General features: G+C 38.3%; 1 protein-coding gene across 8 annotated transcripts; it reads left to right on the forward strand.

The window, feature by feature from the left end:
- Nucleotides 1-738: 738 nt before the first annotated feature.
- Nucleotides 739-27,119, forward strand: CPSF6 (cleavage and polyadenylation specific factor 6). 8 transcript variants are annotated; one of them, XM_074572935.1, is made up of 12 exons: nucleotides 739-870; nucleotides 9,383-9,592; nucleotides 11,086-11,189; nucleotides 12,377-12,522; nucleotides 13,238-13,411; nucleotides 14,529-15,033; nucleotides 16,266-16,358; nucleotides 17,292-17,407; nucleotides 17,739-17,892; nucleotides 18,929-19,120; nucleotides 19,257-19,274; nucleotides 26,690-27,119. In XM_074572935.1, the coding sequence occupies exons 1-10, from the start codon at nucleotides 811-813 to the stop codon at nucleotides 19,113-19,115; spliced, it is 1,749 nt and encodes a 582-aa protein (XP_074429036.1). In that variant the 5' UTR covers nucleotides 739-810; the 3' UTR covers nucleotides 19,116-19,120; nucleotides 19,257-19,274; nucleotides 26,690-27,119. The 8 variants fall into 8 exon arrangements, with proteins under 8 accessions (XP_074429036.1, XP_074429022.1, XP_074429015.1 ...); XM_074572921.1 differs by having other exon boundaries at nucleotides 18,926-19,120; nucleotides 26,690-26,804; XM_074572914.1 differs by lacking the exon at nucleotides 19,257-19,274 and having other exon boundaries at nucleotides 18,926-19,120.
- Nucleotides 27,120-27,487: the final 368 nt, after the last annotated feature.

The following is a 27,487-nucleotide window of genomic DNA, read 5'->3' on the forward strand; positions in this document are numbered from 1 at the left end:
ATCCAAAAATAATGCGAAGCTGTCTTTGCAACCCCAACAGTTCTGAGCACATGAAAAAAAACCCCCAAACCTCTTGATTTGACGCCAGTTTTCTTCACTTTGTGACATTAAAACCGAGCTCCCCAACAGCAGGGAATTTCAACGTCTGGCTAAATGCAGAAAAGCGTGTGCTTGTTCATGTCCTTTCTGCACATTATACTGAGCTCCTCAACCCAGCCTGTGCACTCCTGGTTTGAAGATGCAGCACTCTTCCTTCGTTTTACAAATGTTTAATTAAAGCACTCGGATATTAGGCAATCAACCCACTTTTCCTCTTCTAGCCAGCCCCTTCCTCGAAGCTGGGGCAGATAGACACACCAGAAAGCACCCAGCAGGGCTTGCATGAGCCCCATCCCCCGAGACCGCAGTGCCCCGGCAGCCGCCCGGCAGCACACCCCTCATGGGGAGGGCCTAGCGCCGCCGGCACCGGGGCCCCGCGCCCCCCTGAGGTGCCACGAGCCCGCGGCCTAACATGGCGGTGCAAGAAAGCTCATCGCTAAGGCAGCCACCGGGGGAGGCCTACGGGGCCGGGGCGGGCCGCTCTGGCCCCACCGCCCCCGGAGCGGGCCGGGGCGGGCCGGGGCGGGGCGGGGCGGGACCACCCTTCCCAGAGCAAGCGCCGCTTCTGCGGCCACCGGAAGCTTCCCCCCTCCTCGGGCGGAAGTGACGCCCCCCTGCCCCGCCCCTCCGCTCCCTCCCCCCCTCCCTCCCTCCCCCCTCCCGGCGGCGGCTCCGGAGCCGGGCGCGGCTGACGGCGGCCCGGGCGGGATCATGGCGGACGGCGTGGACCACATCGACATCTACGCCGATGTGGGAGAGGAATTCAACCAGGTACGCGCGGCGCGGCCCGGCCCGGCCCGGCCCGGCGCGGCCCCTCCCCTCCTTTCCCTTCCCTCGCCCGCCTTCACCGCCTGCAGGGCCCTCAGCGCCGGGCCGTGCCGCCATTGTTCGGCCGGCTCCGCCGACGGGCTTTCCCGCCGACGACTGCGGGGATCTGCTCCCTCTGCTCGGCGGGACGGGGCGGGGAGAGGCCGCGCCTCAGGCCCGGCTCTCGGGGCCTATCGGGGCCCGGCTTGGCGGGGAGTGCCGCGGCGCCCGGCTGCGGTCTTTGAGGGGGGGCTGCTGGCGGGAGGGAGGGAGGCCGCGGCGCGCTGGCGGCGAGCGTCTTCCTTCCCTCCTTCCCTCCCCTCGCTCCCTCCTCAAGTGTTCGCGCAGGAGCGGCCGCAGATCCCTCTCTCCGCAGGTCGGAGGAGGCCGCGGAGGCCAGGACCCCGCCGGATGCGGTGGGGAGAGCGGCTCCTTCCCGGCGGCGGAGGGGAAATACTGCCATTGTTCGCAGACGAATAAAAAAAGCCGCCGAGCGGTAGCAGTTTCTCGTCCGCTCTTTGCGGGGGAGGCAGAACTAGTGCAGCTTTACTCTGCAGGGCTGGAGAAACTATCTTCCTTTTTCTAAATTTTTTTTTTTAATTCGCTGTTCTCTTCTAGTCGTTAAAAAAAAGTCATGCAGCTCAACTTTAGAGGAGGAGCTCGTGTTTTGATGAGGAAGTGGGGGTGAAATAAACAACTTCCCTGGATTACTAGTAGTCCGCTTTTCTAGCTCTTTTTTTACCCCTCATCTTTCCCAAAAAGCCATGTGCCTACTTTTCCTCTCAAAATCTGATGTTCTTATCGGTTCTGCGTGCCATCTGTCCTGTTTGTGACTTCGGCGCTTCTCCAGGTTGTGTTGCCCCAGATTGCATTGTTCTTGCCCTAGAACATAAATAACCGAGAACAACTGCACTTTCGCACATTTACTGGGCTTGCTGAGTGGTGCCCAATTGTATGCTTGCCTGCCCTACAGAGAACTGCAAAATAGGTAGTAGGTTATGGAAGTCACAGTTAATTTCGATAGCAATTTATAACTGTCTCAGGAAACTTTAATTCTTTAGCTATTTATCGATCAAGTTATTCAGAAGATTAGTAATCTCATAAAGGTATACTATAAATGCCATACTAGAGAGCAGACAGTGGAGAGAACTGATTTGCTCTTAGTTTGTCTACACGTGAAGGTTTCTCCCTTACAATTGAAGACCCGTTATATTAATTTAAATGGGAGTGAGCCCTGGCACAAATACTATTTAGCATAAGAGTGCATCTCTTCAGTTTCTTTAATGACTTGAGTTTGTTTTAATCAATTCCAGGTAAAACACTGATAACAAATTAAGTTTTTCAGAAAAAATTAATTTGAATCCAGTAGCGTTTGTGTAAATTCACATGTGCAGAAGCCCTCAGAGTAGAATAATTTTGTGCTATGAGCGTTGGACAGTCAGATACTGCCAGAACAAAAGTGATGGGGATGCTCTGTTTCACTCACATATTCCTGATCCACTCAGGTTATGGTTAATATTGATATTCCCTGTAGCCATAGTGCAAGGAAGGTTGGTGATACAGATGAGTCTTGTGATAATTTGATTTAGCTTATTCCAGCAGTCAGGGGACCCTTTTGCTCTTTTCACTATATTCACTCCAGTTGCTCTCCTGCTGGGGCTGTGTTTTTGCAGTCTGCTTCCTCAGTTTGTGAAGCTTGCAAAATACAGGGCAGAAAAGTGAGAAAGAGTCTAGGGCCCCTTTTCCCTCAGCTTGGCTTTGGCTTGGTTTGTTTTGGTGATTGTTTGGGGATTTTTTGGGAGGCAGTGTGTTTTGAGGGTTTTCTTTCCCAAAAAATAATTTTGTGGTGTGTTCTTTTCCAAGTTTCATTTTCGTGACTTTCGTTTTGTCTCAGGACCTGCTCAGTTGAACTATATTACTTTGAAATAGAAAGCATTACTGGGAGAGATTGACATCTCTGCACTTTCCCGTTTCATTGTCAAGTACAAAAGCAAGCTAGTTGTTACTCTCTACAGTATTACTTACTACTTCTAATTCTGACGTCATTGTGATGGGTCTTCTAGAAGCTTCTATTCATGAATTACTGTTTCTGTTTTAAAGCTGACAGCTTAAATTTATAAGATGGGACATAGTTTTGCCTATCTGTGGATGGTTGAAGATAAAAGTTGACAAAATGCTGTAGGGAGAAAATGATTGCATTATTAATTTGCTTATGTAGTGAAATTTTACAGAACACCGTATTTGTAAGGAAAAATTGTTTTATGTGTAAAGCCATAAGCTATTGGTTTTGGATTGTGTTGCGCTACGTTAACTGGACTTACCAATATTTGTTTGACTTGGACTATAGGAACCCTTTCCTCGAGTTTTGCCAGTATCAGGGACTGAAAAATATACTGTCTAGCTTTGTTGTTGTTCTGGGTTCAGTATAACTGTGTTTATACCCACACTGGGACAAAACTTTTGTTTGCATCTGTAGCAAATGGGTTATTTAGGACTTGCGGCTGGATGAACTTCTCTTCATTGTTTGGTCTGTTTTATGCCTCAAGGTACTTGTCCTTGAGGATCGTTTGGGAATTTTTTTTTAATGCCTTTTTCCAGGAGAAGGTGGGAGGAGGGGATGTTCTGCTTGATTAGTGCTAAATGAACCACAGGTTATATGGGTGAAGTAAAGACCACAGAGCCATGGGTTTACAAGCTGGTGAAGATGGATGGCAACTGATAACTGTCTGGGGTTGTGTTCAGTGTTGGTTGCAATGAGCTGACAAACTTGAAGTCAGATCTTCTTAGTGAAAATACATCTTTTCCATTCCATCTGGAGCTCATCAAAACTGCGTCTGTCTGTGTTGCCTCTTACCCTTTCATTAACTTATTGTTCATCATAATAGTACTCTTCTTTGTCCTTTGGCTTACAGCTTTACTCAGTTTGGCTCCCACCAGCTGTATTTATATTTTTTTTTTAAATTGCCTTTTCTTTTTTTTTCTTTTCAGAACTTGATTGAATCATTTTCCATTTGGTTCTTCTAAGCTGCCTTCCCCATACAGTGGTCTTTCGTATCTGTTTAAAGCTTCATTTCGAGATGAGAGTCTCACAAATTTAATGCTTCACGCATACATTGCTTGTAACTTATAAGAAATAAGGATTGCATGGCATATTTTACTTTGATGATGTCCCTACACGTTGTGCCTCTTGGTCTTCAAGGAGATAAGAGACCTGTGCTGCACATGAGAACCGTATTATCTGCATACAAATGGCCAAGGCTGGCATTCCCTTGATGGCAGAAGACCACAGTAAGATTAGGGTTGCTTTGGCAAATATTAGGGTGTGGTTTTGTACACATAAACCTAGACTATCAGTGCGTGATACTGAGATAATGAGGAGCCTGTGCATGAGGCCAGCTTGGGTCTGACTCAAGGTTGCCTGCATCTTTGGCCAGCAAACTGGGTTACTCTCCTGCAGTCATGTAGATGTGACTATGCATCGTAAAGCTCTCTGATGCTCTGATCAGCTTGCATTTCCCAAGTTGTTTTTTGTTTGTTTTTTTTTCCACATATACACATGCACATAATTAAACAGTAAAAAACTGGTTTTATTGTACACTATTATTTGCTGTAATCTACGCAGTAAAATAAATTTGTATAAGTATACAGATGGGCTCTTAAAAATTGTTTTGTATCTTCTGCTTGGTCAGAAGGATCTCTTATTTTAATGCTGTGGAGAAAGCACTTGCTTTGTTTATACTCTAATGAGTATACTTGCAAAGTTGCATTGTGGATACATCTAAACATGCCTGTAGTGTTTTAGTTTGATATTTAAATGCCAACAAATTAGAAATGAAAGGGTTTTGACTTTGTATTTTGTAACTGGATAATAAAAGTGATTTAGATGGAGTGAGCAGCTAAGGGGCTAATTATCTGGAAACCTCTGTGGCTACAGATTATTAGGAATGTGTTAGTTATTCTCTTGACTTCTTGTCTGTAACACAGAGAGGAAAATATTTTTTTTGTGTAATAAATAATAAAAGCTAACATTTAATGTCCACATAAACCAGGTTATTAAAAACTGCCTTTATGTCAGGAGGACAGTTGTCTCATTATGAGAGGGGTTGGACACATTGTGGTGTAATAAATTCCTACTCGGAAGGGCAGAGCTGTTCTGGTCATAAAAAACATAAGCTGGCAGACTCGCGTTTATTATAAAATGTATGTATAATACCTTGTTGCATATGTATTTTGTCAGTTCTGTTGATAAGCTGACGGGGGCCTGGGGAAGAGATAACCTTTGTATATTTGCAAATATCAAAACTCCAAAGAAAACTTGAGACCATGTTATCTGGCACCTCTTAGCTTTGTTCTAATGCAAACAGCATTGCTATCTACATTTCATTTATACTTTTGACTACTTGTGAATTTTTAGTTACTCTTTTTGACAAATTTGATTGCTTAAATTTCAGTGGCGTGCCAGTTGTAGAGCTGCGAGTGTTTTGGCTTGTAGAGTAAACGTGAATCTCGCGGTCTAACGAACTTGTCCATCGTGGTGGGTGTTTCTGCCACAAGCAGCGTGCTATTTTAGAAACATTACAGGCCTACTGTTTTGGTAAGGTTCCTGTCTCTGTTTGGGCAGCTAATCAAAACCAGAAAGATTTTTGCTTATCTCTTTAACCTGTAATTCTTCAGGAGTTCAAAACTTTTTTAAAAGTGCGGATGCTAACATGTATTTTGACAACATACATTGTAACTTGAATGAAAAAAAACCTGGTAAGGGAGAAGGTGGATAATTTGCCTTTTTTTTTTTTTTGTGAATGGGTTTTTTTCAGAAACAATAGTGATTTTTTAATGACATTTTATTTATATCACCGATTTCTATTTTTTAGTGTAATTATGTATTTTTAATGTATTTTAGTGTTTAACTCATAAATTGAACAGAGCCGTGGAAAAAAAGCAAGTCTCAGATGTATGTGCAGTTTCAAGAAATTTAATTTAAAAAAAATATATATCCAAACCAGCATTTGTAAACGGAATGACCAGTTCTCTGCAACTCAGAGAAATATGGTTCCTAAATTCCAAAAAGAAATAACACTTTTAATTTGACCCTTCTGGATGTGACTGTAGTGCTCCATGTGCTTATGGCTTTCATATTTGAATGTTGGAAAACATTGCAAACAGTAATTAAAATAGAAAATATTGAGGAAGGGCTGAGTAACTGAAAACATAACAGCTAGTCTGGCATGCATATTTGAAGAGCATATCTTTTCAGTACCCTTTTTATTTACGTGGTCCCATTTAAAAGCACAGAATGTGGAGTTGCAGTCCTGATATTCCAGAGCAAATGATCTAACATTTCAGACTGTGGTCTAGTTAAAATGTGGGCTTTGGAGAAGTATTGCTATTTGTTTGTCGGTTGTAGAGGGGGCCAGAATAATGATGCTGACTTTGTTTCTTAGCATGTTTATCTGTAAGATTGTGAATGACTATAACTGAGCAGAAATAATTTCTCTTCATGCTTGGTGTCCTCCTCTTAACTGAGGAAGTCGGAAGAGGTCAAAACCAATTCTTGGTATGGGCAGAGCATCTGCTGAACAGCTAAGACTAGAGAAGTAACGTTTCCTGTATTCTTTTTCTTACTCTTCTGCATCTAGGAAAAAGGGGTGTGTTTAGGTAAGTTTCCATGGTACAGGTATGAAGGAGGAAGGGTTGTTGGATCTTGTGCAACTGCCATCAAGACCTGTCTTCTGTCTACACTTGCAGTTGCTGACTCGGATCATTCTTAATCATCTAACCACACACCTTGTTGACAGACTGGTAACTAAATGAATTCTATGCTGGCCGCAAAACCAGCGTGATGTAAGAAGAGATTATGGTGAACAACATCAGGTTTTCTCTTAATTATTGCTTATTCTATCTTTATTGATTTCAGTTAAGACACTGATGTGATTGGGCATTTTGTGCCCCTCCCCAAAATTACATGCAGACTGTGCTGTCCTAATAATTCTCTCCCTCCTTTGATGTTGACCTGAAAGTCTATGTGATAGAAACTTGGTCTGTTTGAGGAGTTTCTTGCCACTAGAGAAGCGCAGCAGAGCTGTGGACTGCTGCCTGCTTTGGCATTTTGGCAATGCTGACCTCAGCCTTCTCAGAGAGATAGGTTTGTGTGCATCTGCTGCAAGACTGGTAGCTGCCTGTTGGTATCTGTCTACCAAGACTAAATTCCGCATCCCTGAAGTCATCATCCATACACACAGATGACTAGAATTGCCGCATGTTTAGCAGAGGATTTCCTTAATTGCCTTGTGACATCATCCTTAATCTTTCTGTACGATGTCATGTTTAGGCCTGTCCCAAGCTGTTCTTTGAACGTACTTTCATTAGCTGTGGTGATAGGAGGAATCAAACTGAGACAGAGAACTGGACAGACTAGGTGAAAATATGAAACCCTTACTTAATTTAATGATGATAAACTTACTGTAAGAGAGATAAATTTTCTGTTGAAGTTTAGGGTGTATTGCAACAGTGCAGCTTACTGAGGATCAAGTCTACTAGACTGGCAATGTGAAAACTTAGTTTTATCTGGGGTTTGGGGTTTTTTTTTGGGGGGGGTGTTGTTTGCCTTTTATTTTATTTTAGTGATATTCTCTCTGTATGAGTAGCAGTTGATGGTATTTTCATATTTTTAAGGCACCTGATCATCTCATGATGGTTGTGGGTATAGTGGGTTTTCAGCCAAGACTGCTAGCTTTGTAGCCTGTTTTCTGTGGAATCCAGCTTGTTTCTCTTTAGTCGCCATATTGGTACCTTGAACTCTTCTATCTAGGATGCTCATGTGGGTTTCTAGATAAAAATTCACAAGATAGTGGATGCTGAAATATCTCTGATACCAAAATCTGATGAAGCAGTTTCTGTTTTGGATCAGGGTGGAAGAGTCCAGGAACCCTCTGCAGGCTTTGGAAGTCCAATTTGTGCATGTGGCAAAGCAACCTGTGAAAGTCAGTATCAAAGCTGAAGGTTAACATTAAACACCACTAGGCTTTCCTAAGCTTTGACAGACCACTGTTGTTTACCGAGAAATTACTGCCTTCCTGTCAGTAGACCTTTAGAAGGTGCTTCTCTCTCACACAGACTGCATTGTTCGATCATAAGTGATTGCTAGGATAATAAAAAAGGACAGCAGAATCCCATTGTGGAATTGATCACTATTGAATATGATGAGTGACAGTATATAAGATGGAAAAATAGCAAGTATTAAAAGAAGTCTTTGTTTTAAAAATAGTTCCTTAATGCAGATGTACAACACTCATTCCATATTCGGAATTAAGCGATCCCACTGATTAAGGTTACACTGTGTTTTTAAAAAAAGGTTTTGCATGGTTTTGTGAAGGAGATTATTATCACTTGCAGTCAACGTGTTTTACCCTTCTCTTAGATGTCTGCCTTTGGTGATGACAGTACAGCTGCCTTTATAATAAAAAGTAATACGGCTTGATAGTAGCGCATCAGCAGATTGAGGCAGCTGGTGCTCAGGCCCCTCTGTTTGCATAGTCTACTTCAGATTAAATTTAGTCTGGCCATTTGGACCAAGTATTCCTACCACACAGTCAAAGCTGTCTGAAGGACCACTGATTGATCTTGAGCCATCTGTTCCCATTTAGCAGGTAGGATGCAGTTGTTGAGCACGTGAAGCAGAGCTTCTGGAAATAAATCTCATATTTCCATTCCCTCTGAAAGGAATCTAGTTCAGTTGGCCAGAACTGTGCTGTAACGTGTACCACCCCAAGGGAGAAGGGAATGATTCACTCCAAAACCCCACAATGCTTTTGCGAACCAAAACGTTCCAGAGGCAGCCGTGATGTTCCTCTGTAGCCCGTGGATAAATAAATGTTTAATAAACACAAACTCTTGGGTTTATTAAATTTAATGTAACAAAATAGATTTTTGTCCCTGTCTAGCCCCTCTGTGAATGAGGAGATAAAAATCAAGTTAGGAATGGAATAGAAATCTGAAAGGTAGAGTGTTGTGTTTGTCAGTAGGGCTCCTCTAGAAAGCTTCATTCTACCAAGAAGTTCATTCTACCAAGAGTTTTGGTGGAAAAAAGATTAGCTTGAGAGTGGATGTTAGCTTCCTGTTTTGCACGTTGTTCATGCTTGCTAATGGCTATAATTCTGGGAGTAGGACTTGTGGGTTTTTGGATTTCTGTTTATATTACAAGGGCAAAAGGATCGCAATGCAAAACAGTGGCCAGAAGTATATTTTTTTTATATCCAGCCTTCCCACCCTGTCTGTTTAGAATATAGTAGAAATCATAAGAAATTTATACACTTTAATGTGGATAAAAATGGGCCATGGCTTTTCAGAAGGGATGTTGTGTAGGTGTTGGATCATACTTGTCACTTCTGTGGAACCTAACAGTTATCTCAGTGTTTCGTTTCAAGTAAGTTTTAAGAGTGTTTAATGTTAAATATAATCAAGGTGTCTTGTATTTTAGGAAGCTGAATATGGTGGACATGATCAGATTGATTTGTATGATGATGTAATTTCTCCATCTGCAAATAATGGAGATGCTCCAGAAGATCGTGATTACATGGATTCTCTGCCACCATCTGTTGGGGATGATGTAGGTAAAGGAGCTGCACCAAATGTTGTCTATACATATACTGGAAAGAGAATTGCCTTGTACATTGGAAATCTTACTTGGGTAAGTATCTTATTACTATTTAGGTGTAGCCAGAAATTCTAAAATTATTACTTCTTTGTAAATATTTTTGGCTTGAAAATTGTTTTATGTGAACTATTAAAAGTACAGCAAAGCAGTGTTTTTGGTGTTTGTTTGTGGTTTTTTTTTCTTTTCTCTTTTTTTACTTGAAATTTAGTGAGCCTGTCTGGAGCTGTCTTGATGTCTAAAAAATTGAGGAAATCTTCAGTAAATGTAAATTTTAAAGTTTCCTCTCATGTTTTAAGTGTTACGAAGGGATATTTGTGCTACTGTCTTCTAAAGGTCTTCAGAGAACTGAATGAAAGAGGAGAACAAGTTTAAGCTGTGAAGTACTTTATGCCTGCAGATACTTTAAGGCTACTGAAGGAACCTGTTTTTTAGTAAACTCTTGCTGAAATTTTTAGTTTAAAGAGGAGCTGGAAAGTTCTCTGGGGTTTTCTTGAAATTACTTTTTACATTTTTCCAGGACCTTTTTCCACTTCCCTTTTTGCAGGGCAGTGACTCTTACAACACAACTATTTTCAGGTATTTGCCTTGAGGCTTATTTTTGCGGTCTGAGGAATAACAGGTTTAGGATAACTCACTGAATTGCAGTTGCCCTTTAGACAGTTACTTTTGTTAGCATTAAAGTATTCTAAAATCAATTGCAGTTAAGCAAACAAAGTGCAAGATGTGGTCAATAGCTGAGTTAACTGGAGTTTTTATCTGTTTATCTGAAATCCAATTCTTCCAGGTCCACACATGCAAAACTGTCATTCAAGGTTTTTTCCCTTCTGATTAATTTCTTACTAGTGCTAAACTTGCAAAAGAACGCTTTATGGGTGCATAGATGTTTTTTCATTAATTATTACAGTATCCTAATTTCAGGAGCTAATAGGTAAGTAAAGGAGCCGTTGACTTACCAGTTGTACCGTTCTAAAATATATGAATGGAATCAGTAAAATGCACATGAATTAGCTGAATTCATCCAAATCAAATATCACCGTTTACAAAGCACGTAGGCCAACGTTCAGCATACCTGTTGCTCGTTATTTGGCTTCACAAATGAAGTTATCCACAAAAAGTGCGTTTATCTACTTTAGCATTGCTGTTTGCTGTTGTTTGTTTTCTTTGCGTTTAGCTCTCAGCGAAGTAATGTGTTGAATTTTTAAAAGAAGCCTTGATTTGAGGGAGATCAAATAAGTAGTACAGAATCTTGAAAGTTTGCTTTGTGCTTCCCATATGAAATTTAAAGAAATGATGAAGTTACAGAAGTAGGAAGAAAAGAAGTATTAGTGTATTTTTTAAAGTTAATTTTCTGAGAATTGTGAAATATAAATGACTGCTTACCAAAAGTCAGAAGATACTGACAACATGATTTAAGTATTCCTTTTGACTGATTTCATGCACACACAGAAATCCATGGAAAACTTAGTTGCCCTTTTCCTGGTGTTATAGATAAGCTTTCATAGTTGAATATTAAAAATATTTTTCAGTGGACAACAGATGAAGACTTAACTGAAGCAGTTCATTCACTGGGGGTAAATGATATTTTGGAGATAAAATTTTTTGAAAATCGTGCTAATGGCCAGTCTAAAGGGTAAGAACTTGTCATTTGTTTTTTCTGTAAATGGACTGAAGATTGGAAGGGTGGAAATGGGGAAGGAGTTCCCAATTTTTGTAACTATCAGGATGTGAACTGATAATCTGTTAATTGATATCCAACAATGATTGGGTATGTAATTTCATACTAATGACTTAAATTTCAGACATAAATTTTCACGATGGTATTGTGTGTCATGTTGTTCTGTGAGTTAAATCTTGTTGGCCGTCTTCATTGAGACTATTCCTATATTTCATAGAATAATAGAATTGTCTAGGTTGGAAGGGACACTCAAGATCATTGAGTCGAACCATCAACCTAACACTGACAAAACCACCACTAAACCATGTCCCTCAGCACCCTGTCTACCTGTCTTTTAAATACCTCCAGGGATTGCAATTCCACCACTTCCCTGGGCAGCCTGTTCTAGTATTTGATAACCCTTCTGGTGTAGAAATTTTTCCTAATATCCAATGCAAACCTCCCCTGGTGCAACTTGAGGTCATTTCCTCTTGTCCTATCGCCTGTTACTTGGGAGAAGAGACCAACCCCCACCTCGCTACACCCTCCTTTCAGGTAGCTGTAAAGAGCGATAAGGTCTCCCCTCAGCCTCCTTTTCTCCAGGCTAAACAACCCCAGCTCCCTCAGCCGCTCCTCGTAAGGCTTGTTCTCTAGACCCCTCACCAGTTAGTGTCGTTGGTGATACTTGTTTTTCCTCATAGTGTAAATACTGTTCCCTCAACCTCCATTATTAAATCTTTCTTTGCATCTTTATTTTCAGTTAGCTGTTGGAAGTGAGCGCTTGAGCCCGTTTTTCACTGGCAATGTAATCTTCCTTGCATGAATGTGCCTTTCTCTCTAGTTAGTAGTAATGAGAACATAGTGAATGCTTATTAACTTCATCATATGAATTCAAATATAGTGTATTGATACTCTACCAAAAAGCTGCCTTTGCTGTGATATATTTCGATGCATCTTGTACTTGCACTTTTGGTTCTTCGTATGTGTCCTAGGAGGAGTTAGTTTATCTGTTCTGAAAACCAGACTAAGACCTGTGAGACAGTTTCTGTATCTAGTTTTCAATTATTCTTTTGCTTACTGTGTGTAACCTTTTTCATGAGGCATCAGAATATGCAGGAAAGGGAAAAACTGTGGTGTAACTTTTTTTTTTTTCTTCCTTTCAGGTTTGCCCTGGTTGGTGTGGGGTCGGAAGCATCCTCCAAAAAGTTGATGGATTTGTTGCCTAAAAGAGAATTGCATGGGCAGAATCCCGTTGTAACTCCGTGTAATAAGCAATTTCTGAGTCAGTTTGAAATGCAGTCAAGGAAAAGTAAGTCTTTCTTATGTGCTGTCTTGAAAAAACAGAAGTTTATATCGAAAGTAGTATAGCAGTTTTTCTCTCAGCATCTGATAATTTCTATGTAGTTTAAAATAGCTATAAAATCTTCTAGTCCAGGTGAATGAAGTTGTATCTTTAAACAAAGATGATCCTCTTAAATAAAAAAAATCACTTAATACGCTGAAGAGCTGCTGTTTTGGCAAGAGATAACACTCACTGTAAGAAGGTTACACCTTGGTGAAACTCTTGTCTTACAGTTGGAGAAGATTTCTCAATTTTGTGTGGATGTAATTTTTAAAAAAAGCACAAGAGCATTTAGAAATTTAACATTTGTAGACAAACTGGACTAAATTCTGATTTCTGAATAGGCTGCGCTTATGGCAGAATGGGGAAAAGAGATCCTGTCTTGTACTTTCCTCCAGCACATCGTCTTGTGGTTCCCAGTCCTATTATCGGCCTTAGGCTGCATTAAAAGGAGGACTGACAGTCTCCCCAGATGCTATTGCATTACTGTGGAGCATACTGGAACACTGCTGTATTTTAGCAAAGCACTTTTTCCTCCCCAAATGCTTTGGGTTTGAGTACTGAGGAATAAGTTGGTGCTCCTAAGGTCATGCTTTACCACTGCATAAAACTTTAAATCAAGTGTTGAAAAGCTTTAACCTGTTTCGATTTATGTAATTACACTTTTGCTTTTCCATTGCAGCCACACAATCTGGCCAGATGTCTGGGGAAGGTAAAGCTGGTCCCCCAGGAGGAAGCTCAAGAGCAGCATTTCCACCTAGTAATAGAGGGCGAGGTCGTTTTCCAGGTGCCATTCCAGGTGGAGACAGATTCCCTGGACCAGCAGGGCCAGGAGGGCCACCACCACCCTTCCCAGGTAAAATAATTCATAGGTGGAGTTTCAGTTTCATTTGAGTTTTCTTTTGTTAATATGGCATGCTTCTTTGGGAAATGATAAAGATCAAGGCAATTCAGTAATGTGCTATAATCAGTGTTCACAGCTTGATTGTAGGATTCAACAATATTTCTTTGTTGATACTCAAACAGGGAGTTGTACTTCCTAAATTTCATAGCAGTATAATAACATTTTTTAGAGACATTCTTTATAATGTGTCAGTGTGCATATTTTTGAAGCATGAAAAAATTTAAGATCATGTTAGCAAGTAGACTCGTCTTTAGTGCAGTGTAGTTCAGATTTTCTGATTTGCTATACAAGATGAGAATGCCTTTGTTGCAGAGCATAAAGTAACTCTCTTCATTAATGCCTTACAAGTTTGCACATCATCAGAAATTCAGCTTTGATTCACACCCACTGATGGGTCAGTTAGTTGTCACTTAGAATAACACAAATTTGAAGAGGAGGTGTTTGTGTTTAGTCAGGTATCCCTTGAGGGGAGAAAACTCTTAAACAATCAGGTTTACATTGCAGTGAAGTTCTTATTTCAGCTGTAGTATTTTTAATAAATGTCATTCAGTTGTAAATCATCTACAACAGTCAAAGGGACATGGTCAAATTAAAAAAACACTAATGAGGACCTGAAAGTAGATTTGGATACTGCACGTACCTTACCTTCTCCAATATAGTTTTTCCTGTATTTTTAATTTATATTGTATCTTATGCCCCATATGAAAGACTAGCTGCAGGTGTAAGCAGGATGCAATGTTTTCTAGTTTTTGTAAGCTTTTAGGGGTTTTGGTAACAATAGCAGGTGATTAAGTGATTGGGGCCGGGGGGCGAGTTGTCAGTTTTCAAATTAATGTTGTTCTCTTTAGATATTGATAGTCAAGCAACTGTTAAAAATTTTCTAAGCTACTGGACCCAAAGTGGGACCATGCATGTCTTATGTAAGTTGCAAATTTTTAAGTGAGGGTTGGTTTTGGCTTTTTTGTGGTTTTTAATAATTTAAAAAATGCAAGAATTATTAATTATTTTGCTGAGTCTTTTATTTCTTTATATTTATTAACTCTTTTTTTTTTTTTCCCCATCTTTCTAGCTGGACAAACTCCCCCACGTCCACCTTTAGGTCCTCCTGGCCCGCCAGGCCCACCAGGTCCTCCACCTCCTGGTCAGGTCCTCCCACCTCCATTAGCTGGACCTCCTAATCGTGGTGACCGTCCACCACCACCAGTTCTGTTTCCAGGACAGCCTTTTGGTCAGCCTCCACTTGGGCCACTTCCTCCAGGCCCTCCACCACCAGTTCCAGGCTATGGGCCACCACCAGGTCCGCCACCACCTCAGCAGGGTCCACCTCCACCTCCGGGTCCATTTCCCCCTCGTCCGCCTGGCCCTCTTGGGCCGCCCCTAACTCTTGCTCCTCCTCCACATCTCCCTGGGCCACCTCCAGGTGCTCCACCACCTGCACCACATGTGAATCCAGCTTTCTTCCCCCCACCTGCCAATAGTGGCATACCTACTTCAGACAGCCGTGGCCCACCTCCAACAGATCCGTATGGCCGACCTCCACCATATGACAGAGGTGACTATGGGCCGCCTGGAAGGTGAGTGCTTTTGGTGCAATGTGCTCGGTAGCAGATTTTACTCCTCTTGTAGGAAGCATTTATTTTCCCTTTTAATGCAAATGTTAGAAATAATGAACAATATGACTGGAAGGGATCCCAACAGTCATCATATTTTCCCCTTTTCACTTCTTTCAGTGAAATATCTCTCAGAAACATGTTGGTAACAGTGTGAAAATCCTGAAATGCAACACCAGTAATTTCAGTTTCCCTTTTTCAGCTCTGAACTGTTTGTCTTCAGTTTGTATTTGGCAGTGTCATCATTCCATGTGTTCTACATGTAAACTTATATATCACTTCTTATGCAGCAGCTTCTGCTTGTGCTTCTGTCTTAACTTGAAATTCTGACGTGTACCTTTACCATCATGCTTTGCGAGCTGTCTTTTTAGAATGCTGTGGAGTTCTCCTTTTTGAATATGTGCGTATGTTAAGTACAGTGCTGTGCCAAGCTCATACCATTATCACCTTTCAGCAGCTCTGCTTGTCCCTTTTTTCTTCAGGATTCAATTCAAAGTTAGTCTTTGTCTCAAAAGCCAGGCATGAGTTAACTGCAAGACTTTTATCTTCCTTTCCTGTCAAGATGCTTCTGCTTATTTGGTGCAGTCTTGCTGTGTTTGTAGCAGCGGCTTTTCCTATGGTTAATCTGATCTGGGACGGAGTTCTTGAGTCTCTCTGACTTGAATTGTCAAGTTTTTCACATCTTGTTTGAAACATCTTTTTCATCTGTGCTTTCAAGCATCTCTGTCTTGCTGCTGTTTCTTGATTGTCATCATATTTGTATTTGTCACAGAAGATTTTGGGATAAATTGTAAGAAGGACACTTTTTACAGTTACATTTGGATTTTTCAGTTGTGATTTTACTGCTAGCGTGAGAGACACTTCTCTTGCTTAAAATGTTCTGCAAAGACAGTTTGCTTCGATACTTCTTTTATCACAAAGTTTAAAAAAAAAACTCCACGCATCTGTGTATAGTATGTTCATACAGAAACTATAGAAATTCAAGCATTTGGCTTACTTGCCTGCAATATGATAAACCGATAAGGTGTTGGTTGTTTTTTTGATGGACAGGATTGAGGTTGTCTGCAGTTTATAGAATGTCTGGGGAGGGAAGGAGTGGGAATAGGACAGTATTAACTTACTGTCCAGTATTTTCATTAATAATGTTAAAACTATCATCCATAACTATTTAAATTGTCATTAATTATATATCATAGGCGTTTCACTGGAAATAACATGTCCATAAGAGAAAAATTACATATTCCATTCTATGGGAGGCACACGAAAAATAATACTCAAAACTCAGGGAGGTATGAATTTTTAGACATTTCCTCTTATGCTAAACTGGCTATAGGATCTTGTTCCACTTCTTGCAATTAAGAGGATAGCATTGCTTATTATTTATTCTGCATTTTCTTTCTACCAGAAGAACTAACACTGTTCTAGAAATATCAAGCAGTGGGCCAGTTTAACAGTCTCAACGTTTCTCTAACACATTTCTCAAAATTTTCTATGTGATACAGAGACTGGCTAATAGGACACTGCAAAACTTTTGGGAAAATTGTTGTATAGGCTGACTTCTGTTACTTTGGAAACCCTATATAGGTAGCTAACAATTAAAAGTAAAACAAAAGCGTAATGAGTGTGAGGATTCTGCTTTATTGCTTCCTCCTTACCGTGACCAGTTTGGAGATCAAATTGGAGCACCTTGAGCTTGACCAGAAATTAAAAAAACAAACAAGCAAAATTAGCTGCAAAATGTTGAAGTATCATTCAGAAAATCGAGTGTTTTAAAGATGATAGATTATGTTTGCTTTTCATAAGTTACAGCATTCTGGTCTTAGTTAAGATCTGGGAAACAGGATCATATAGTTCTAATTCCAGTATTGTTATAAAAATGATCTCTAATTTTGCTCAAAGTCGCATTGCCTATGTACATGTTTTTCCACATCCATTCAATTGGGATAATATCTACTTACTTCAAGGATTTTATGCAAATTATAAATATTTGTAAAACACAACAGCAATGTCTTAATTGTTTTTTACCTTTTTTTTTTTTTTTAGCTTTCAGGATTTTATACTGTAACATGGTCCTTAACAAAAAAAAACAAAACGAAACCCAGATCCCGCTTTCTTTTCTGTTTGTCACTTTGCTTAAAGTTGCAAACTTGGATTGTTAAAACTGCAATGATATCTTCGTAAGTTTTTCTTAATCTGTTAAATACTAGTTTTATTGCTTGCAGAGAAATGGATGCTGCAAGGACACCTCTAAGCGAAGCAGAATTTGAAGAAATCATGAATAGAAATAGGGCGATCTCAAGCAGTGCCATTTCGAGAGCTGTATCAGATGCCAGTGCTGGTTAGTAAAACTCAATGTGTTTGCTATTCTACCCAGCTCAAAAGATTTCATAGTTTTTCTGTGAGGAAACTTGCAGCCCTGAAGCCACATTTTCCTAATGGGAAGCTGGATTTAGGTGCAACCTATGACTGATTTTGTACTGTGCTCCAATTACTAGTTTCTGAGAATGCATTCTGAGGACTGATCTGGACAGTATTTTAATATTTGGTTCTACAGTAAATTATCTGGATGGCTGTTGAATAGAAGATGCTTGAATGGTAATACTATTACAGATATAAATCTTTGCTTTAATTTGCATAATTTTCTGATCATGATCTTATATAATTTTCAGGTGACTATGGAAGTGCTATAGAGACCTTGGTAACTGCAATTTCCTTAATTAAACAGTCCAAAGTATCTGCGGATGATCGCTGTAAAGTACTTATTAGCTCTCTTCAGGACTGCCTTCATGGAATTGAGTCCAAGTCTTATGGTTCTGGATCCAGGTAAAACTTTCCTCTTCCATCTGCCGTTACTTACAAGATGGGAGGTGTAGTGCAGGACTAGCTCACAGAGAAGAAATTAAGTCATGTAAGAAGCTTAATGATTTGCTGAGTTGCACAAGAAGTGTGGGAAAGAATCAAATAGGGGTTTCCTGAACTTAGCTATCTTCTAATTAACCCTCGTTTCAAAATTGATCTGACCAGGTTAAGTTTAACTCTTAGCTTTATTTAGTATCCTTTCCTACATGGTACTCTCACAATGTGTAGACTTCAAAATAGAATTATCCTTTATCAATTAAGATGTCCAGTGCATAACTATTATTAGAACTTGCTATTGAAAATCAAGGTTGAGGATATTTGACGCCAGTTTTCATTTTGCTTAAAAGTAATTTTCTCCACACTTGCCACAGTAGAAATACACTTGAGTCGGGGTGGGAGGGGGAAGTTGGGCAGAATGATTTTTGCCTGTTGTCCTTTGTCCTACAATCTAAAAATAGAGAGTAGGTAGACTTGAAATTCATGGACTCTTCTACCTAGTACACATGAGAGATTGATATTTCTTTCAAAACTTAAATAATGCCCCTTTCAGAGTTAGGACAAACACCAAGCCTCTGGTTCATTTGGATACTGTAGTAGTGTAGTTGGCCTTGAATATTAAAAACATAAAGACAGCTGGTTTTGGCACATACTTTCAGTATGCAGATTAGCAGCCATGTTGTAGTGATCATTGGGGGTATGGTGCATTCCCCCAGCTGATTTCATCCATCTTGTCCTCCATTCTGAGTATGTACTTTCTCACTTTTCCTTGCTAGATTAGAAAGTGGATGCACCTTACTATCTGTAACTAAGTTCTTAGCCATCACCTTTTATACCAGCTATCTTTCATGTTATATACAAAAACATATCTGCATCACGTTGAACAGATATTTCTCTCCTATCCTTTTTTGATGAAATTCATACTCATAAACAGAATACAAAATTGGCATGCAAATGGCTTGTATTTTGAAGAAAAATTTAATGAAGTAATTTCTTTTAGAAGACGTGAGCGATCCAGAGAGAGGGACCATAGTAGGTCACGAGAAAAAAGTAGGCGCCACAAATCGCGCAGTAGAGATCGTCATGATGACTATTATCGGGAAAGAAGCCGTGAAAGAGAGAGGCATCGTGATCGTGACAGAGATCGTGACAGAGAACGAGACAGAGAGAGAGAGTATCGCCATCGTTAAAGAAGGTGAGCATTTGTTTCATGTTCTTGAACTTTACTGTTACTGACTTACTAAAAGTAACTAGGTTTGGGATTATTTACACCATTAATATCTGCATTTAAATGGTCCTGCAATATATACTGAATCACTTTCTTCTTGCAGCATCTGACGTGAACATAGGTAAGTAACAACAGGTAACTGGTCTTGGGAGGGAGGGAGTGCTCGTGTGATTATCTTCTGCAGTTTGCATGCTGTGTTTTAATTTTAGGTGGTATTAATGTTTGCTGTTTTTAAGAAATGCGATTAAACCGATTCTTAAAAAAAGCAGTAAGCCAGACTGATAAGTCTGCTCTCTTTGTAATCATAGAAGATAATATTAAATTTATGGTTGTATTTCTTACTTATATTTTAAAATGCTAATTTTGTATTTTAAAATCTACTTCTGTAAGGACTGCAGTGTTTAGCCCTTCGTACATCCTATGTGGATTATTTCAGTTTAGGGAACACATGTACATACAGTTGCTGTCCTTGCACGAGTACAGTGGTGTTTTGTTGGTTGTTTTTTTTTTTCCGGTGAGTTTTACTCAAATTCAGGAAATATAGCCGGTCTTTGCTCTTTACTTTATGAAATGTGACCTGTCAGTATCTTCTTCCTTCTAGCTAAATTCAGGTGTTATCTTCAATAAGACTTATGATCAGTTGTTCCCCTCCACCTTGATTTTTCATTCCCTCCCCTCTCTGATAGGAAAGTTATTTTCTGAAGACTAGTAAACACGTGTATGATACAAGGATTGTTTCTTTTCTGGTTGCTCTCAAACTAATGTGTTCTTTCATTTCATGTATCTGCAGTCTTGCCTGCATCAAATGTCTAGATAGCTACAGAATAGCATGCTAAATAATATTTTTTTCAGTGTACTGCTGAGAGCTTTAAAATACCTAGAAATATTCATCACATTATATAATGTACCATTTTGAGGACTCGGAATTCAAGCTACCCATGATTCCCTATATTTGACAATTGGAAAAAACCCTACCTATTAGTTTCTCTTCAGCAGTCTTCCCTTTTTAAAAGAATTTGCCACTACATCTACACTAAAATTGAAGCTTGCAGGCTTTCCCATCTGCCCAAGTTCCATTTCTTCAATTTACCCTCAGATTTAGTTTCCAGATTTGCATGTGGTATTTATTCATGGAAGTTAATTTACACAAGTTAAATAGAGGAAAACTTTTTAGAAATCACATAAAATGTAGTATACTCCTAAGTTAAAATACAATGTTGTATTAGTTAAGTGTCAGTTTTTCAGTCGGGCTTTTGTGTCTTTGGGAGGGAACAAATTCTGATACAAAATGCTTTAGTCTATTGAGTATTAAGTGGAATGTTGTCTTGGGTTCACATACTAACTGGGACACACAAAACTGTAATCGACTTAGAGCAGGGGGGCCAAAGGCTTAAACAGGAAGGTGAAATGTGGCAGCTGAAATAAAGTTGGGAGTGGATGTCTGTTAAAGCCACTTCTTGGTCATAAAGAATGGATTGGTAGAAATATTTCTGGAATTGCATAAAAATAGCAACTGTGGTTCTTAATTGTAAAATATCAGGGGAAAAAATACAGATTTAACAAAAGTAAATGTTTCTTTTGTTGAACTGGATTTTTACCTTTTACAATAAATGGGTATTTGTGATATTTGCAAGTAGGTGTTATTAATAGGAGGTAACCATTGAGCTGAGTGATGGATGCATTTCCAGAGATTTCTGGTGGAGATGAACAAGCCGTAATTGAAATTGTTAATAACTTGGAATTTAAGATATTTTTTTTTACCCTTGGCATAGTTTATTAATCTAGCTTTAATTTTTGTGTATTTAGTGTTGTGCATACAGAAACTCTGTGCCAAGTACAGATTCCCTACCCTGTCATCCCAAGAAAACATATCAAATAGCTTTAGGTTGCATTTTATAATTTCCAAAGCACAATTTTAAAATGAGACTGTGGTTTCAGTCTCAGTTCAGGTGAGATTTATATATGCAACTTCCCTCAACTTTGTTGTGTGCTGGCACTTCTCTTTTCTTTCAGAGGGGTTGCATAGGTAAGATTCCCTTGTGGAAAGAAGAAAATAGGTTGTAAGAACTTGATTTAAAGGGAAAATTTAGTATTCTGCATGTAAATGAAAGCATTTGATTTTTTTTTTAAAGTTAAGTTGTAAACATTTTGTCTTGTTGCTGTCTTAATGAAGAAAGGCTTTATTGTAGTTTTGGTTTTACATATATATATATATATATACACACACACACACATATATAAAAGAAATACAGTTCTCTCCTGATTTGTATGTTTCATTTTCACTAAGATGTATGTTACCATACATTTTTTTGTTTTGTTCTTTACATTGATTAATATTCATAAATGGATTTAAGTCTCAGTCATTTAATAAATATCAGCAGTGCTGAAAAGAGTTACTCCCCATATTACTGTGTTTTGCCAGATAACATGAAGTTGCCTCTGTGCCTGCACCCTATGAATGGCACCTATACTTCTCCTTATTGTGTACCTATAGTCGTAACGGTGATACTGTACTGGCATATTTTTTTAAAGTGTTACACATCTAGTTTAGAAGTATTTTAAAGGACCATTGTGAACATTTTTGTATACAGTGAAATTCAGTTTGTACTATATTACATTCATAGAGATGGATTAAATTGGAATAACTTACTAAATGTGTTTATAGCAATAAAGCTCTATTTAAAAGTTTAGATGTACCATAGCAGGTATTTACACTTCTGTTTGTACAGTTCATGATTTCAAATTAAATTCTTGTAGGATTCTGTGCCTTCTCTTGAGTAAGGCTTCATGTACATTGATAATCCATTCTACAGAATTACCTTAAATTGAATGTTTCCTTGAAACATCTTGCCTTTGCTTGTAGAAAGCCTATGGATATAAAAGAGAACAATGGATTTAAGACAAATGTCTAACCTGTATTAGTCAAGAAAAGTAAGAATCCAATAGAATGATATTTAGAAGGATTAACAGCAAAATTAATGTGTACAAACAGAATAGTAATGTAACTTCATCAGCATGAGTCTTTTTTTATAGACAGAATTATTATTTTTTTTTTTATTAGCTTAACGGATACTCAATGATGTATTTCTAGCTGATACATTGTCCCAATCTTAATCTGTCTGAATTTCTATAACTGCTGAATGTGAAGTTTTTCATTTTATGTTTTTGTTATTGGGTTGACTGACTGATTATTTCCTATTTAAACTGGATTTGGACCGAATTGCAAAGACAAAAACACACTAACATTGTAACAGTTGATATGTATGTAGACTTTGTATTCCATATTTCATGCTTTTTCTCTGATTTTTTTTTTTTTTTTGCTCTCAAACCACTGTAAGCAAAATAATTTAAAGTCTAATGTACTTCCGAGGCTCATATGCTTCTTCAGAAACTGCTCTCAGCTCTCTGAAGTAGTTTCAGCTTTGGAGTGATCTAAGAACTAACATGGTTGGAATTTTTTTGGTGTCAGTAGGAGGGGAAAATGGTACTGATAGTTTAAATAATACTCATTATATTTTTGCTTGTATAAATAGGAACTGTCCTGTAACTGTGTTAGCAACCACTTAAACACCAAGTGAAGTATGAAATTAGCCTTTTAAGACACTTTGTACATGAATAGGAAAATGCCTATTTTTGTAAGTTATTTTAATAATAAGCTCTATTGAATAATGGAATTTTAAGTGAGTCGTGGTAGCATTGTTCAAGACCTGGGTATACGTACCTGTCTAAGATTATTTCAGATCTTATTAGTATTAACCTAACATCTCTTTTTTAAAATGTGTATTTTTGAGGAAGAGCATATGTGGGGCTGGCATTATTCTGTTGCATCTAGCGTTCGTCAGAGAAATCATGCTTTGTGCATCTGATGCAGTATCTGAAATCCACCATAGCGTGAAAGAGGCAAGCAGTGCCACCGTTTTATGGGCTTCTTAAAGTCTACTTTATGACTACTCTGGTGCTTTATGGAAACATACAATTTGTTTCTTAATGTTCAGTGATTTCTCTCATTTTCTTGAGGATAAGATGAATCCAAAAATGAACTGAAAATCTTATGCTATTGTTTATTTTCACATGCATAACTGCATAACTTCTATTAATTTTTTCCATGAACATGTTGCTGTAATTTTGTTGTTTTCTGAGGTGTCTGTAGACACGCTTATATTTTTGTGTTCCTCACATCCTGTGTTTTGTTTGTCAAATCAGTAGTTTTGATAAATTTGAGCTGTGTTAAAGTTCCCCGAGAAACTTTAAGGCTTTATAGGATTTGAAACATAAAAAAGTTACTTGCAAGTGAAAATGTTGGCTTGGTGCAGTGTTCTCCAAAGAATGAAAAAATTCTGATTTTTCCTTTTGCTCATTGTGGTTTGAGAACTAAGATTTCTTTTTACAAAAAAAAAAAAAAGAGAGAGAGAGAAATGAGAGATCTTCATTTTCATGTTTTCCTGTGGCAGCCTGATCTACCTTTTTGTGTCTTCCTCGTATATTAATGTGAAAGATACTTGCTGATAATTCACATCTTTTTAACTTGTAAACTAAAGATTGAGTTTTCTGAACATAACTCTCTGTTCATCAATTATTTTTGGTGAATAGACAGGCTGGGATAGTAGGAGAAAGACATGTGATGAATGAAACTAGTTTGGGAGTGTTATTTTTCTTCCTGTGTAAAATTATTTATAAAATCAGGAACTTGTTCTGGTGTTGATCTTAAATTATACACTAAAATTGACCAAAGATACCAGGTAAGTACATTAATAATGGAGGGGGGGCGGGGGGGGGGAAATACAACAAATGGAAGAAGGTGCTAGTGGTGGTAAAATAGTCTGTTTGTACATGTATGATGAACAGAATCACATATGTACCTCAGCTTACATGCAGAAAGGCAAATAACCAGTTGAGCTTGAAATTCCTTCTTTCTCACTGTGTTATAGCTAAAGCATCACAGTATTTGGAGGTTTGTGATTGTTCTGGAATGTAGGTTAAGTTAAAACAAATTTTGGCTTTCAAGCTGGTATTTTCTGTGGGATTTTGCTTTGTGTATTTTTTTCTTTATGTATAGAATAAAATAAAATAAAGGAGAATTACATGAAGTAATTCTTAGGTGCTATGAGGATATAATGACAAATGTATATCATGAATGAAATGTGATCAAGTTGGGAGATTGAAATTCAGTCTCTGAAAATATCACACTACACTACTATAACTAAACCTGGGTGTATGCACATATAGCTTTAAACTACTGTAGAATTTTCACAGTTCTAAAAGCTGTTTAAAGCTTTGATATGCTTATTTGGATAATTGGAATTTAAGGAAAAAATAGTTGCTACTGCAAGATGCTTTATATACATAAGAAATCTATTGGTTTTGTTGTAAGAGTCTGTCTTTGTGAAAAATGATGCTCAAGTTGCATCTTGCATAAATAACAAAAATGTTTGATTACTAAAGTTCTGGGATTTCATTTGTAAAATGTTCTGGCATAAACCCCTAACTTTAAAACCACAAAATAACTATTTAACAGAGAAGTCTGAAATTTGGGTTTTATTAGTAGAAATGCTGAGAAACTGATTGCTTTATGGTGTTAAATTGTACAAACCTAACACATGCTTGGGACAGATAGCTTGAGGCAGATGGAAAACAGCATTGCCAAGAAGTACTGACTAGAGACTTATTTTTTAAAAAAAAGTTGTTTCTTACTTCAATATTCTACTTGCTTGTAGAATACTGAAAAGGGCTGAGCATGAAGGTATAAACCATACGGATTTATTTCTTCCTTTTGGAACCACAAAGGTTTCTGGTTTTGCCAAGAAATAGTGGCAGAATACTTGGATTTTAGTTGGCTGTGTTTTTTAAAGTGCAGGTTCAGTGTCATGCTGACCATCTTAAGAGCCCTATAATGAAAAGTATTAATCCTAAATCCAGTTTATCGTTCATTCTTTAAAGTTCCTGTAGTTCCATAAGTACCCTTAGAAATCTAGCAAATTAGTCCCAGGAACTGAAGCTTTCTTATGCTAGTATTATAAATCATATACATGGTGCTTTGGATCTGTTAATGGTGGCCAGAGAAGTGATAAAGATCCATAATTCTTGCCGCAGCAATTGTATGATGAGAGCAGCAAATTCTGACATGCAGTCTCACAGCTGTCATATACTTAACTTTCTCCACTAAAAAACTGAGATTCTCCCCTGCCTCTTTGTGCTAATTTAGCTCACAACTCTGAACCCATCTTCTTGTGGAAGCAGCACTTTGACACTTTGTTACTAATTAATTTTTAAAGTACATAACAGCTATGGAAATTTTGGTCTGTGGGGAAGGAGCTCCCCCAAAAGTAGTTACTGGTTGAAATATTCATGACTTGGGAACAAAGTCTGTGACTAAGAAAAGAAATTCCAGTCACTGCTTTGGATATGGATTAGTTTATGTGCATACTGTAGTATCTGGAGCTGACTGTGTTATACTTTTTTTAAAGTAATTATTAACAGTCACTTTGAGGAAAGGAAGAAATGTGTCAATTGTTCATGCGAAAATCGAGTACTTTGTTTTCCCACCTGCTTTGAGATTATTATACTGGTAGAAGACTATTTGACAGCTGTGTACTGGTGCACGTTCATGAAATTGCTCCTCTAAATGTCTTGTTTTTCAAATGAACAACTTAATGTGTTGGTTTTTTGAACAATTTGATTTAAACTATTTTGAAATTACTGAATGTTGAAATTGTGAATTATTAATGAAATGAAGATAGCTAATTGTTTTGTAATGGAATTCAACTGAAATCCAGTGTATGGAATTATACCATCCCAAGTATTTTGTGAACTCTTACAGTAATTTAACTCTGAATGGTGTGGTTCCTTATTTGCCATAATAGATGAGAGTAGGAATTAGGGCTTGGGGTTTTTTTCCTAGGGCAAGTAGGTGAGGAAACCTGCAAATTATATTGTATTATTTGAAAAGTGGGTTCTTGTGATTAAACTGCAAGCGTGTATTTTTAGACGTGAAGCCCATCTTGCTTGCCACTAGTCTAAAAATTTTGAAGTACTGGTATTAGATTCTGTGTGCACTTTTAAATGTTACTGAGCCGTGAGCCATCCACTTCATTATACAATCAGTACATTACTTAAATGTCAAACCAGCTTAAAACTTCTGTAAGTGGGCAGGTAAAAATGTAAAAAATCTAGTCGTGGCAAACTTACCTTACGTGCTTGTTTGTTTACTCTCGCAGATGCATACTTTAGGAAATGTTTACGTAATGTTTCCATCAGTCACAGGAACAGTAGCTATTTCTTCCTTTATCATTCAGTACTTCAACTGTGAAATTCATATTCTTTAAACTTTTTTGTACAACAACATTAATTTTATTTTTAACTATTGTATTAGAAAACAACTTCGTGCACAAACAAGTAGCTACTGCTTCTGGGTATTTTGTGTTAGTTTACATTATGGTGAAGTAGATGCACGACTTGTGTATGTATAGATAAGCCAACAATTTTCTGTGTATTATGGGGACTAGCAAAATCTACATCACAAATTTTGACACATTACAGCTGAAGGAAGAGGAACAGCGTGCAAGACAAGATACATTCTTCAAGGAAAGATGCTTGTCCAGCAGTTTGCTTCATGTGATTGAACTGAGCCTGTAAGGATTCATGGATAAAATGAACAGGAATAGATCTGAATAAAGCAAATCTGCATACATGGTAACCAGTAGCTCTTTTACTTTTTTATGTTGCTTAACTGTTTTATTTGAGGGAAACCTGTGTGATTTAAACCTTATAGCTTTTGCAACTTTATTACTGGTTATATACATTTGGCAATTATAATGTGCAAGCAATTGGAAAAAGTCAAGTAAATGCTTGTTTTTATAGTAGTTTGTTCATGTTAAACTGTTCATATGATAATGTCTGTACACAGCACCACTTTGATTACAGTAGATGTAGTGTTGTAATAAACTGTTTAATGGGGCTGATGTGTAAAGCTGTTCAAGTTATTTGATGTTTACACCTCAGGGAAAGTCTTGTGTTCAGCAATATTTAAAGATAATGTTACAATGAAAACATTGATGCTGTCTAAAAACATCGCAATAGTTCTTGCATATGCCTCAACCTAATCTTGCATTCAGTGAGTTAAACATACTAATGTTGCTCTCACACATTCAATTTTGATATGAAAATAGGTGGTTGCATAAAACCTTTAATGCTATTTTGCTTTCTAGCAGTGTTTACCTAGGTGGCTTGTGAATTTGCTACTTGGCATATAAAACTGTAAAAACTGCAGTTCTTTGTCGTCGGTTGTTTTCAGGAGAGGTGGTCCCAGGTCTGTGATTTTAGCATGCTGAAAATTTT

This window comes from Larus michahellis, chromosome 1, assembly GCF_964199755.1.
Source record: "Larus michahellis chromosome 1, bLarMic1.1, whole genome shotgun sequence".
Lineage (NCBI taxonomy): Eukaryota > Metazoa > Chordata > Aves > Charadriiformes > Laridae > Larus > Larus michahellis.

What these genes read in the sequence shown, in the direction of transcription:
- CPSF6 (XM_074572914.1), top strand. Translation starts at nt 811, where the DNA reads ATGGCGGACGGCGTGGACCACATCGACATCTACGCCGATGTGGGAGAG. An exon ending in TGAAATGCAGTCAAGGAAAA is followed by an intron (nt 12,523 to 13,237) that starts GTAAGTCTTTCT and finishes TTTCCATTGCAG; the next exon opens with CCACACAATCTGGCCAGATG. An exon ending in AATACTCAAAACTCAGGGAG is followed by an intron (nt 16,359 to 17,291) that starts GTATGAATTTTT and finishes TATTGCTTGCAG; the next exon opens with AGAAATGGATGCTGCAAGGA.